This window comes from Heterodontus francisci, chromosome 6 (assembly GCF_036365525.1).
Source record: "Heterodontus francisci isolate sHetFra1 chromosome 6, sHetFra1.hap1, whole genome shotgun sequence".
Lineage (NCBI taxonomy): Eukaryota > Metazoa > Chordata > Chondrichthyes > Heterodontiformes > Heterodontidae > Heterodontus > Heterodontus francisci.
This window is the reverse complement of record NC_090376.1, coordinates 103,220,239-103,235,003: the sequence shown is the minus strand read 5'-3', so window position 1 is coordinate 103,235,003 and position 14,765 is coordinate 103,220,239. Positions and strand designations below refer to the sequence as shown.

Here is a 14,765-nt window from a genome sequence, read left to right as displayed (position 1 = left end):
AAACTCTAGAGAATACAGGCCCAGTCTCCTCAATGTCTCCTCATAGGGCAATCCTGCAGTCCCAGAGATCAGTTTGGTGAACCTTCATTGCACTCCCTCTATGTCAAGTATATCCTTCCTTGGGTAAGGAGACCAAAATTGTACACAATACTCCAGGTGCGGTCTCACCAAGGCTCTATACAATTGCAGCAAGACGACTTTACTCCTGTACTCTAATTCTTTTACAATAAAGGCCGACATACCATTTGCCTTCCTAATTGCTTGCTGCACCTGCATGTTAACTTTGTGGCTTATGAACAAGGACACCCAGGTCCCTTTAGTCACTAACACTTCCCAGTCTCTCACCATTTAAGAAATACTCTGTCTTCATGTTTTTCCTACCAACGTGGAGAACTTGACATTTTGTCACATTATATTCCATCTGCCATGTTCTTGCCCGCTCACTTTGTCTGAACTTAAAGCCTCTTTGCATGTTCCTTACGACTCTCATTCCCACCAGTTTTGTGTCATCAGCAAACTTGGGAAATTACATTCGGTCCCCACATCCAAACCATTGATATAGATTGTGATTCTTTTTATTCACTCATGGGATGTGGGCATCGCTGGCTCGGCCAGCATTTATTGCCCATCCCTAATTGCCCTTGAGAAGGTGGTTGTGAGTTGCCTTCTTGAACCACTGCGGTCCTTGGGGTATAAGTACACCCACAGTGCTGAAAGGAAAGGAGTTCCAGGATTTTTCTTATACTTCATAGCGGTTTGATACAACTGAGTGGCTTACTAGGCCATTTCAGAGGGCTTTTTTTTTTCAAGAGTCAACTACATTGCTGTCGGTCTGGAGTCACATGTAGGCCAGACTAGATAAGGACGGCAGATTTCCTTCCCTAAAGGACATTAGTAAACCAGATAGGTTTTTAGAACAATTGACAATGGTTTCATGGTCACCATTCGACTCGGTTTTTCATTCCAGATTGATTGAATTCAGATTTCACCATCTGCTGTGGTGGGATTCAAAACCATGTCCCCAGAGAGGTAGCCTGGGCCTCCAGTGACATTACCACTATGCCACCACCCAAGCACTGATCGTTGTGGTACCCCACTCGTCACAGCCTGCCAACCTGAGAATGACCCATTTATTCCTACTTTCAATTTTCTGATTGTTAACCAATTCTCACTCCATGCCAGTATATTATCCCCAATGCCATGTGCTCTAACTTTGCTTGCTAACCTCGTGTGGGACTTTATTGAAAGCCTTCTGAAAATCCATATACACCACATCCACTGGTTTCCCCCTTATCCTTTCTGCTAGTTACATCCTCAAAAAAAACTCCTACAGGTTTGTCAAACATGATTTCCCTTTCATAAATCCATGTTGACTCTGCCCAATCCTACCATTATTTTCTAAGTGTCTAGTTATCACCTCCTTTATAACAGATTCTAGCATTTTCCTGACTACTGATGTCAGGCTAACAGGTCTGTAGTCCCCTGTTTCTCTCTCCCTCCTTTCTTAAATGGTGGGGTTACATTTGCTACCTTCCACTCTTCAGGAACTGTTCCAGAATCTATAGAATTTTGGAAGATGATCACCAATGCAGCCACTATCTCTGCAGCCATCTCTTGTAACACTCTGGGATGTAGCTAATCAGGTCCAGGGGGTTTGTCAACTTTCAGACCCATTAATTTCTCCCCACTTTTTTTTTTACCAATGCTTGCTAGTCCCTTGGTTCTTTAATATGTCTGGGAGGTTTTTGTATTTTCTGTGAGGACAGGCACAAAGTATTTGTTTAGTTTCTTTGCCATTTCTTTCTTCTCCATTATAAATTCCCGTCTGCCTGTAATGGGCCCACATTTTTGTCTTTGCTCATCTTTTCCTTTTTACATACCTATAGATGCTTTTACAGTCTGTTTCTGTGTTTCTTGCTAGTATACTTTAATATTCTATTTTCTCTATCAGTTTCTTGGGCCTCCTTTGTATTCCAAACCTCAGGCTTACTACTTTTTTGGCAACTGTATAAGCCTCTTCTTTTGATCCAGGGTTGTCCAATTTTTTCGTGTGGGGGGGGGCCACATAACATTTTTTTGCTTTGCATAGGGGACTAGTGAGACAATTTTAGAAAGATAAAAGCAAAAAAAACTTAGTTAATCAAAACAACAACCAATGTACATTTGTGTGAAGAAGCTTTAAATGAGAAGACTAATTTCTTGCCTTAGTTTCTCTTCACTATGTTGGACACTGATTTAGTGCGATACCTGGCAGATTTTTGCTTGCATAAGTAGGTAATGTTTACCCACGCACTTGTAGTGATGCAGAGTATTCCAGATAGATGTCCCTCTCGCTCTCCCCCACCCCTCTCCCTCACCTCCCCCACCCCCTCCTACCCCCTCACCCCCCCCCACCCCCTCACCCCTCTCTTCCAGCACTTCTTGTTTTATTTCATTCTCTTTCCTGTTCTGTGAAAATGTTTTGTTGCCCATTTCCTTACATTGATCAAGTGCTTTAGAGCTCTTATCACCTTAAACTTGCTGTATAAATGCAAATGTCTTTTTTTAAAAAGAAAACCGGCTTGTGTCTGCATTTTAATTGTGCTGAGCTCTTTAATAGTATATGACAGCTTCATGTTAAAATGTTTACAATTGCAGGGCCGTTTGTAAATCTGTTACATTTAGTTTCTAAAACATACTGGGAATATCTGCAATTTTGAGCAAAATCACCATGTTGTTTATGCACAAATTTACAATTTCAATATGAACAACCAACAGGAAATCGGCCCCCACAGAACTTCAAAGTGAGATTGCATTGATTTTGCGTTTGACTTCCAGCTGAATAAGTGGATGCTTAACTGGCAATAATTGAATAATTTGTTGTGAAGTAAGGTTACTAATTCTGCACCAAAACACTACTTTGCTCAACTGACTGCTCATCTGTGCAGCTATCATTGCCATTGCAGTACCTTGTAGTTTGAAAGCTAAGCTCGATTACTGCAGTTTCTTTAACTGACTTAAAAAATGACTGGAAGAAATTAAACAATTTAAGGTCCTGGAGACTTAATGCTTTAATTCATTGTATGTTGCATCAAGTTTACAATTAAATGAAATGTCGCAAATGGTATTCCCAAACTGAAGTTTTTCATTCCATTAAAGGTTGAAAGAATTATGTCATCATCCTGCAGTGTTTGGGTTCCTGCCTCCTGCCTGTTGATGGAGCTGTTACTCTTCAATATGTTTGCAGTGCTCTATATTTACCTAAGATTTGTGCAGTGCTTTCTAACCATATTAGAAATGCAAGCCCAGTTGTTGTGAAATGATTGTTTACATTTCTTGTGGGAAGGGTTGAAGGTACTCTCTCCCTTCCCTTAACAGGACTAATAGAATTTATATTAACAGTTGGGTATTGTAACTCATTTAAATTAGATGTGATTGAAAAGTAAATATTTGAACAACATTGGTTTGCGTTATTTTAAATAAAATTATAAACCAATGAGTAGCTAGTTTTAAGTCACATCAATTGTTTAGCTTACAATTGTATTTATTTGCTATGTACTAGTTGTATGATTTATTGCATTTTCAGAACAGAAATATTTATAGTAAAATAGAATTATTTATGTGCAACATTCTCTTGTCAGATTTTGTGTGTTTTCTTGTGCACAAAATTGAAATTCCATATTCTATGCTGCTTGGTGTTGTACTGATGTAGTTAATCTTTGTTTGACTTGCTGTTGAAAGAAGTTAAGAACTAGTACTCCGGTTAAACCCTTGGGTTGTCATAATTTTTTAAAAAGATTTCAGATAACTTGAGCAGCTGTTTATAGTGACTGATTAAATCAGTAGTAACATTGTCACAGGGTTTATACTGGATGCATTTGCACTTGTGCACAGACCTCATTCTGGCATTTGAGGCTCAGAGGCTGATGGGCCGTAACATTCAAGTCTTTTTGGGTGATTTTGTCTAAAACTTAGATGCTTTGCTAATCTGTTGAAGGCATTTCTTATATCAAAGTAACTGGCATTTACATTGTCTCTTCGTGCAGCAAACATCCTGAGCTGCCACTATACAGAAATAAGACAAAATCAGGCACTGAGCTAGAGGAGCAATTGGGAGAGGTGACTAAAAGCTTACTGAAAGAGCTAGATTTTAAATAGGATGTTTAAGGAGGCGAGGGAGGTGAAGAGGTGGGAGTCTTTAGGTAGGCAGTTTCAGACTCTGTGGCCTACGTTTCTTAAGGCATAGCTACAAAGGAAGGACGTTACGGGGGTGGGGTGAGCACAGAGTCAGGAACAGTTTCTGGGGGGTTGTACTGCTGGAGAAGTTTGGCGGGGTGGGGGGTGGGGGGGGGGGGGGTGGTGGGAATATGGAGGGATTTAAACATAAAAGACAAAACTTGTAAATTTGAGGCATGAGTGACCAGGAGCTGTTGTGGATCAGTGAGGGCAGGGATGATGAGCAAGCATGACAGGAATGTGAATAGCAGAGCTATGAATGAGCCAAAGTTTATGGAGGGTGGCCAATGAAAAGCTGATCAAGATATTGGCGAAATCTGCAGACAGCAAAGGCATGTATTAGTGTTTTAACAGTAGGTGGGCTGAGGTGGATGCTGGCTCTATTATGAAGGTGAGAAGTCTCTGTGATGGGAAGGAAATGGAATGAAAAACTCAACTTGGGGTCAAACAGAATGCTGAGGTTGCAAATACTCTGGTTAAGACGTCAGTGGCCAGAGGGTTAATGTAGGTACAGAGGATGCAGAGTTTGTAGCGGAGATTAAAGCTGATAGCTATTTCTAGTGTTCATCTGGAAGAAGTTATGGTTTATCTAAGTTTCTGGATGTCATGCAAGTATTCTGGCAGTGCAGGGGTAGTAGCCAGCTTGAGGAGATTAATAAAAGGTATGTCATCGAAGTATTTGTGACATTGATCACATAGTTGGATGATGCCAACAGATAGCATGTGGATAAGGTAAAAGAGGCAGCCAAGGTTGACTCTCTTGTGAAATCTCTTGTCCATTACCATCTCCTTTTGCCTTGCACCATCATCCCTTTTGTCATTTAATCTTTCCTGTCTTCCACCCTATTTTAGACCTTCCCTTTAGTTTTTTCACCCTCACCTCCCCCCACTTTCCTTGCTTCTGTATCTGCTTAAAATCTGTTACAAATCTAGTTTTTCCAGTCCTGAGGAAAGGTCACTGACTTGAAATGCCAATTCTGTTTCGCCTCAGATGCTGCCTGACTGCTGAGTATTTCTGCCATTTTATTTCAGATTTCCAACGTCTGCAGTATTTTGCTTTTGTAACAAGGCTGAATCTCCTGTGGTCTATTGAGGTGATAGTGCAGGGATGAGAAGAGAAGCTCTTGCTAGAGATGTCTGGATACAGGTAGTTAGCGAGTACCGGAACCAACATTCCCTTTTAAGCTACGTAGCTATCTGGAACATACCATGCAGAGAGCAAAAAGACTGCGAGCAGCCAATGTTCCCTTTAAGATGCGTGTATGAGCTGCCATGTGGCGATCTTAAAGGGATTGTGCAGTGCAACAAAGAGACTTTGCACAGCCACGATAAATTAGAGGGAACATTGGCTAGAATCCTCAGTAAAGGCAGTTCAATGAAACTGGGCAACAGAAGACTGTGGTGATGCGGTGTGGTCTACTGTGAAAAGCAGGGATGGAAAATGGGATGGGTTTAGTTTAGTTTAGAGATACAGCACTGAAACAGGCCCTTCAGCCCACCGAGTCTGTGCCGACCATCAACCACCCATTTATACTAATCCCACATTCCTACCACATCCCCACCTGTCCCTATATTTCCCTACCACCTACCTATACTAGGGGCAATTTATAATGGCCAATTAACCTATCAACCTGCAAGTCTTTGGCATGTGGGAGGAAACCGGAGCACCCGGAGGAAACCCACGCAGACACAGGGAGAACTTGCAAACTCCACACAGGCAGTACCCAGAATTGAACCCGGGTCGCTGGAGCTGTGAGGCTGCGGTGCTAACCACTGCGCCACTGTGCCGGTTGACTGCATCAAAGGTGAAAGTGAAGGGGGAGTAATTTAACCTCTAGAGGAAGTTTGATGAATGGAGGGCCAGAGACTAGGCAGCTGGAAATTTGAGACTGCAGTTGTTAATGATTTGGAGACTTTTTTTCCACGGCAGTACAGAAAGAGCGGGTTCTGGGTGCTGAGAGATACAAAGAAGTGATCAGAAACAGCCTCGTCGGTAATGGAGACCATTGTACTCCAAAAGCATGCATAGATGGTGCAGTGTCAGCCGTGGTTCTGTTGGTAACACTCTTAAAGTTATGAGGTTATGGATTCAAGTCCCACTCCAGGGATAGAGTACAAAAATCAAGGCCTACGTTCCAGTCTAGTACTGAGAAGTGCTGCACTCTGGTGCCGTCTTTTGGATGAGATGTTAAACTGAAGCCCCATCTGCCTGCTCAGGTAGATGTAAAGGATCCCATGGCACTATTTCGAAGAAGAGCAGGGGAGATATCCCCAATCTCGTAGCCAATATTTATCCCTCAATCAACATCTCGAGAACAGATTATCTGGTCATTATCAGATTGTTGTTTGTGGGAGTTTGCTATGCACACATTGGCTGCCACATTTTCCTACATTACAACAGTGACTAGACTTCAAAAGTATTTATTTGGCTGTGAAGCGTTTTGAGTCTGGGTGATGAAGGGACTTCGACCTGAAGCATTAACTGTTTCTCTTTCCGTAGATGCTGCCAGACCTGCTGAGTAGCTTCTCCATTATCATCCCTGGGTATGTCCTGACTCACTGGCAGGACAGAAACAGCAGAGGCAGCACAGTGGTATACATTCAGGAGGGAGAGTCCTGGGAGTCCTCAATGTTTTTTTTAATTTTTTATTTAGAGATACAGCACTGAAACAGGCCCTTCGGCCCACCGAGTCTGTGCCGACCAACAACCACCCATTTATACTAACCCTACAGTAATCCCATATTCCCTACCACCTACCTACACTAGGGGCAATTTACAGTGGCAAATTTACCTATCACCTGCAAATCTTTGGCAGGAAACCGGAGCACCCGGCGAAAACCCACACGGTCACAGGGAGAACTTGCAAACTCCACACAGGCAGTACCCAGAATCGAACCCAGGTCCCTGGAGCTGTGAGGCTGCGGTGCTAACCACTAAGTCACTGTGCTGGCCAGGTGACTCCAGACCGCATGCAATCTCATGGCATTAGGTCAAATATGGAGAAGGAAACCTGCTGCTGAATACCACCAACTGCCCTCCCTCAGCTGATGAATCATTTCTCCACCATGTTCAACACCATTTGGAAGAAGCACTGAGGGTAGCAAGAACACTGAATATACTTTAGGTGGGGGAACTTCAATGTCCATCATCGAATGGCTCAGTAGCGCCATTACAGAAGGAGCTAGCTGAATCCTGAAGGACATATTTGCCAGACCGGGCTTGCAGCAGTTGGTGAAAGAAGCAACACGTGGGAAAAATCTACTTAACCTCAACCATGCCAGTCTACTTGTAGATGCATCTGTCCATGACAGTATTGGTAAAAGTGACCACAACCCAGTCCCTTTAGGAGACAAAGTCCTGCCCTCACACTGATGACACCCTCCATCATGTGTGGCATGATCACTGTGCGAAATGGGATAGAACTAGAACGGATAAAGCAGCTCAAAGCTAGGTATCCATGAGGTGTTGCAGGCCATCAGCAGCAGCAGATTTGTATTCCACCACAATCTGTAACCTCATTGACCAACATATCCCTCAGATTACCATCAAGCCAGGGGACCAACCCTGGTTCAGTGAGGACTGTAGGAGGGCATGCCAGGAGCAGCACATAAAAATAAGATGCCAACCTGGTGAAACTACAACACAGGGCCACTTGCATGCTAAATAGTAGAAGCAGCCTGGTGTAGACAGGTGATCTTTGACCAACGGATCAGATCAAAGCTCTGCAGTGTTGCCACATACAGTTGTGAATGGTTGTGGACAATTAAACAACTAATGAGAGGTGGAGACTCCATGAATATCTCTATCCTTGATGGTGGAGTCTAGCACGAGTGCAAAAGACAAGGCTGAAGTGTTTTCAACCATCTTCAGCCAAAAGTGTCAAATGGATGATGCATCTCACCTGTTGTTGAGGTCTCTGCCATCACAAAAGCCAATCTTCAGCCAATTCAATTCACTCCATGGGATAAGAAGAAATGGCTAAGCTCACTAGATACAGCAAAGGCTATGGGCTTATAGAACATCCGGGCTACAGTGTTGAAGAATGAAGAAAGTTCTGATGAAAGGTCACTGACCTGAAATGTTAGCTTAGCTTCTCTTTCCACAGATGCTGCCAGACCTGCTGAGTATTTTCCAGCACTTTTTGTTTTTATTTCAGATTTCCAGCATCCGCAGTATTTTGCATTTATTATTACAATGTTTAAGAGCAGGTTATTAGTGAGTAAGTGCTACCTGATGGCGCTGTTGACGAGACCTTCCATTGATTTTAAGGGCAGTCACGCTAAGCTCCCCTCTGGGATTCAACTCTTTAATCCATGGTAAACACTGCAGTCATAATGCGCCGGTGTTGTTGGGAGTGAGTGTTTAAGGTGGTGGAGAGAATGTCAATCAAGCGGGCTGTTTTGACCTGGATGGTGTTGAGCTTGAGCACTGCAGCAACTTGCCAACACTTCAAGTGCACCTCGCAAATCCAGGACTTCTACCATCTAGAAGAACAAGGACAGGAGGTGCAAGGAATCACTACCACCTGCAAGTTCCCCTCCAAGTCACCATCCTGACATGGAAATATATTGCTGTTCCTTCATTGTTGCTGGTCCGAATCCTGGAACTCACTCCATAACAGCACTGTGGGCATACCTTCACCACCTGAACTGCTGTGGTTCCTATAGAAAGTGAGTCTGGGGATTAATAATGGAAAATAAGGAGATGACAGATGAATTGAACAGGTATTTTTGCATCGGTCTTTGCCATAGAGGATATAAGTAACATCCCAGAAATTGCTGTAAATCAGGAAGTGGAATGCAGGGAGGAACTCAAGAAAATTACAATCACCAGGGAAGTGGTACTGAGCAAATTGTTGGAGCTGCGGGCTGACAAGTCCCCGGGACCTGATGGACTTCATCTTAGGGTCCTAAAAGAAATGGCTGGTGAGATGGTTGATGCGTTGGTTTTAATTTTTCAAAATTTCCTAAATTTAGAGAAGGTTCCATTAGATTGGAAAATAGCAAATGTAACTCGTTTATTCAAAAGGGAGGGAGACAAAGCAGAAAACTACAGACCCGTTAGCTTAGGGAAAATGTTAGAAGCTATTTTTAAAGGCATTATCGTAGGGCATTTAGAAAAATTCAGGGTAATCATGCAGAATCAACATGGTTTTGTGAAACGGAAATCATGTGTAACCAATTTATTGGAGCTCTTTGAAGAAGTAACATGTGCTGTGGATAACGGGGAACCGGTGGATGTATTGTACTTGGATTTCCTGAAGGCATTTGATAAGGCACAACATCAAAGGTCATTGCCGAAAATAAAAGCTCATGGTGTAGTGGGTAATATTGGCATGGAGAGAAGATCGGCTAGCTAACGGGAAACAGAGTAGGCATAAATGAGTCATTTTCTGATTGGCAAGATGTAACGAGTGGTACGCCACAGAGATCAGTGCTAGGGCCTCAACTTTTTACAATTTATATAAATGACTTGGATGAAGGGACCAAAAGTATGGTTGCTATATTTGCTGATAACACAAAAATAGATAGGAAAGTAAGTGGTGAAGAGGACATAAGGAAGGCTACAAAGGCATATAGATCGGTTTAGTGAGTGGGCAAAGATCTGGCAAATGGAGTATAATGTGGGAAAATGTGGAATTGTCCATTTTGGCAGGAAGAATAAAAGATGCATATTATCTAAATGGTGAGAGATTGCAGACTCTGAGATGCAGAGGGCTCTGGGTGTCCTAGTGCATGAATCTCAAAAGGTTAGTATGCAGCTACAAGTAATTAGGAAACCTAATAGAATGTTATAGTTTATTGCGAGGGAAATTGAATTGAAGGTTCTGCTTCAGTTATGCAGAGAATTGGTGAGACCACATCTGTGGAGTACTGTGTACAGTATTGGTCTCATTTAAGGAAAGATGTAAATGCGTTGGAAGCAGTCCAGAGAAGGTTTACTAGACTAATACCTGGAATGGGCAGGTTGTCTTATGAGAAAAGGTTGGATGGACTAGGCTTGTAAAAGCTGGAGTTTAGAAGATTAATAGGCGACTTGATTGAAACATACAAGATCCTGAGGGGTCTTGACACGGTGGATGTGGAAAGGATGTTTCCTCTTGTGGGAGAATCTAGAACTAGGGGTCACTGTTTAAAAAAATAAGGAGTCGCCCATTTAAGACCTAGATGAGGTGAAATCTATTTTCTCAAAGGTTTGTGAATCTTTGGATCACTCTTCCTCAAAAGGTGGTGGAAGCAGAGTCTTTGAATAATTTTAAGGCAGAGGTAGATAGATTCTCCATGAGCAAGTCGGGGAAAGGTTATCGGGGGCAGGCGGGAATGTGGAGTTGAGGCTGCAATCAGATCAGCCATGATCTTGGTGAATAGTGGAGCAGGCTTGCGGGACCGAGTGGCTTACTCCTGCTCCTAATTCTAATGTTCGTTTGTAATATGGTTCCACCACCTATTCAAGGCCAGTTAAGGAGGGGCAATAAATGCTGACTACCAGCGATGCTCACTCCCATGAATAGGGAAATAAAAGTTTAGACAGTATTGTGTGACTTCATCGGTGGGTTTTGAATCAATGTTTGTTTCTAAGTCAATGAACTCTAACTATTTAAAAATTGTGCAATATGTGTCCAAGTAGATAAGCTTATGCAATCAAATCCATGTGTGCTAAATAACGTGCTTATACATGTTGTAATTCGCATGCCTTAATTCCAAAAAGACTGTAACCTTCCCTTTTACAGCTATCTTCATGATGTGTGTTTCCTTTAAATAGCATTTTAATTTTGTTTGGCAAATTTTGTAAATGACAGGCATGTATGTAGCAATTCAGAATTCTTAATCATGTCCCATTTGTCTCAAACCTGTTTGCATGAAAATAAGCCTCCACAAAAACTGAAATTTTAAAAAGATTTGTTGCTACATCAAAAAGGTAATTTAGTCCATTTTATAAATTGTTTTATACAGGAGCGAACAAAGCCGTTTATAACCAGGCTTTTTTGTTTAGTATGTCAGTAATGACGAATTGGGGAACAGTTTCTGATAAATGAGAGATTAGCGTAGATTACAGATTCGTCTATATTCCACTTCAGTGAACCTCTGCAGAGCTCCTATTCAGACAAGAATAACTGCATGCCCTGAATACAGGCGTCCATTCACTGAGAATTCACACTGATTGCTAAAGGAAAATGTAGCTTCATCGTCCACACTTATGATCTGTTGCTTAGCAACTTGCAGGCTCTGTTTCAACAGTTGCTATTTAAAGTGTTTTATTTGTTTTAATTTAAATCATCTGCCTGTAATAATTTTTGTTAAAATCAAAGTAGTTTGACTTGAACTAATTTATTATTACATTTATTGTGGTCATTATGTTCAGAAACTTTGACATTCAGAAGTTGTAGCATAGAAGCAAATTCAAATGAATTGTGGCAATGCTTCAAATTCTTCTGTGAAACACTGGATGAAAGCATGATTAACTGCTGTTATCATGTAGTTCATTGAAAAGCATCTTCTAAATAATCTACCATACTAGTTAAACAGATGTTGTGTACAATTAAGCTGTCATACCATGATTGCTGATAGCATGTCTATATTGTTGGCAGAGAATTGAAATTGAATTTAACTGGCTACTTTCATCTCCTTCAACTGTAAAATGACTTGATTCTTTTAACATTAATTTAAACCTTTTTTTTATTTTAGACATGATTGGTATCAGACAGATTCTCACGTTATTATCACAATAATGATCAAGAATGCAAGCAGGGATGATGTGAAGGTCGAGTTTGCTGAAGGATATGTAAGTGTCAAAAGTACTCTAATTATTGGATCTTGCTGCAGTCAGGATCAGCAAATATCTTTAAATACGTGAACTTCGAGTTATGCTCTAACTGACTTGTAAATTTAAGCAATGGTATCATTGTGAATGTATTTTGGATGTGTGCATAGGCACGTCACTCACAGGATCTTGTCCTTAATGTTACTTCATGTTTATTAGAAATTATAAATACAGTATTATGCAAGAAGTTATCAATTTTTAAAAAGTAATTTTGTTGTGGCTTTTACATATAGAACCGTTACCATTATAGGAATTGTAATTAATGTTGATAGAACAGCAGTAGAGCGGTTCTCTAAATTGCTTGTGGATGTTCTTTTGACAGCTGCCTGCGCTCTGTTTTGATTAAATCGGTTAGCACAAATGGAACATAAAGCTAATTAGAATTTATTGCACAATGGTAAGGAAAGAAAATGAAAATTAATAAATGAGGCACATATAGTAATTATCTCTAGGGGAGGAATTGTGTCCTCCCCACTTGAAATGGGTGGAGGGAATTTTGTAATCAAGAAAAATAAGTGCAGTGGACTTAATTTCCACATTGGCACCTAGTGTCTGGACCCATTACATACAGGTCAGAAGTAATGTGTGCTTGATGCAGAATAATAGATCCTATGTCCTGTTCGAATAATTTACTTTTTCATCAGTCTCAAAACCGCTTCCAAGTGCATCAGTGTGATTTTTCTTTCTCACGACAGCCATCCTTGCAGCTGTTATGAGGCAGGTGAATTTGTGAAATATTTGTACTGAACTGCATTGAGTATTTGTTTCAACTTGCATCTGTTTGCGAGAGAGGAGAGAGTTTCATCCAATCTATCTGTGCTAATTTTGAAAAATAACTTGTAGAGTTGAAAAGATTATGTTTGAACCCACTACAGTGCGCAGGTTCTGTCTTTAAACATTAGACTCGTTAATGTCCTGTTTCATAGTTCACAGCGAGTTGAAGGATTAACTGTTTTGTGGTGACAAGACATATCATTTAAAATAGTGTATTCTCATATTATTCCCCACCCCCTGGACTCCCCTTGCTGGCTTGCATTTCATAGAATCAAATAGAATTATAGAAATTTACATCACGGAAAGAGGCTGTTCAGCTCATTGTGTCCTCGCTGGCTGACATGTAGCCATCCAGCCTAATATCATTTTCTAGCTCTTTTTTTTTTAGATTAGAGATACAGCACTGAAACAGGCCCTTCGGCCTACCAAGTCTGTGCCGAACATCAACCACCCATTTATACTAATCCTACACTAATCCCATATTCCTACCAAACATCCCCACCTGTCCCTATATTTCCCTACCACCTACCTATACTAGTGACAATTTATAATGGCCAATTTACCTATCAACCTGCAAGTCTTTTGGCTTGTGGGAGGAAACCGGAGCACCCGGAGAAAACCCACACAGACACAGGGAGAACTTGCAAACTCCACACAGGCAGTACCCGGAATCGAACCCGGGTCCCTGGAGCTGTGAGGCTGCGGTGCTAACCACTGCGCCACTGTGCCGTCTGTAGCTTGTAGAATAGGGCACTTGAAGTGTGCATCCAAGTACTTAAATGTAATGAGTGTTTCCACCTCTACCACCCTTTCAGGCAGTGAGTTCCAGATCCCTACCACCTTCAGGCTGAAAAAGTTTTCCCCTGAATCCCCTCTAAACCCCCATCTCTTACCCTAAATCCAAGCGTCCTGTTTATGGACCCCTCCACCAAGGGGCATAGGGCCTTCCTATCCACTCTATCTAGATCCCTCATTATTTTAAAGACTTCAATTCAGTCTCCCCTTAGCCACCTATTTCAAAGAAAACCACCTTAGCCTATCCAATCTTTGCTCATAAAAAATTGGGAAATCATGGTGTGGAATCTGTATGGGTGGAGCTGAGAAACACCAAGGGGCGGAAAAGGTTGGTGGGGGTTGTCTATAAGGCCCCCAAACAGTTGTGGAGATATAAGAGATGGCATTAAACAGGAAATTAGAGACGCATGCAATAAGGGTACAACTGTAATCATGGGTGACATTAATCTACATATAGATTGGTCAAACCAAATTAACAATAACACTGTGGAGGAGGATTTCCTGGAGTGTGTACGTGACGGTTTTTTAGACCAGTACATTGAAGAACCAACTGGAGAACAGGCTATCCTAGACTGGGTATTGTGCAATGAGAAAGGATTAATTAACAATCTTGTTGTGCGGAGACCATAACATGATATAATTCTTCATTAATAATTAACAATTAAACACATACTTTGTTTCTGTCTTCGCAAAGGAGGACACAGATACCTCCCCAGAAGTGTTAAGGAACCAAGGGTTTAATGCGAGGGAGGAACTGAAGGACATCAGTATAGTAAAAACAAATAAAAACAAGAATGCTGGAATCACTCAGCAGGTCTGGCAGCATCTGTGAAAAGAGAAGCCGAGTTAACGTTTCGGGTCAGTGACCCTTCTTCGGAACTGACAAATATTAGAAAAGTCACAGGTTATAAACAAGTGAGGTGGGGGTGGGGGCAAGAGATAACAAAGGAGGTCTAGATTGGACCAGGCCACATAGCTGACCAAAAGGTCACGGAGCAAAGGCAAACAATATGTTAATGGTGTGTTCAAAGACAAAGCATTAGTACAGATTAGGTGTTAATACACTGAATATTGAACAGCAGCAAGTGCAAACCTGAAAAAGAACAGTGGGTAAGCAAACTGAACAAACTAAGATGAAATGAAATAAATGCAAAACAAA

General features: G+C 41.5%; 1 protein-coding gene across 1 annotated transcript in view; it reads left to right on the top strand.

The window, feature by feature from the left end:
• sugt1 (SGT1 homolog, MIS12 kinetochore complex assembly cochaperone) overlaps positions 1-14,765 on the top strand; it is a 162,578-nt gene that overhangs the window by 51,362 nt on the left and 96,451 nt on the right. The window contains exon 9 of the mRNA XM_068034116.1: positions 11,902-11,998. Coding sequence (XP_067890217.1) covers positions 11,902-11,998 — 97 coding nt within the window. The remainder of the gene's footprint in view (positions 1-11,901; positions 11,999-14,765) is intronic.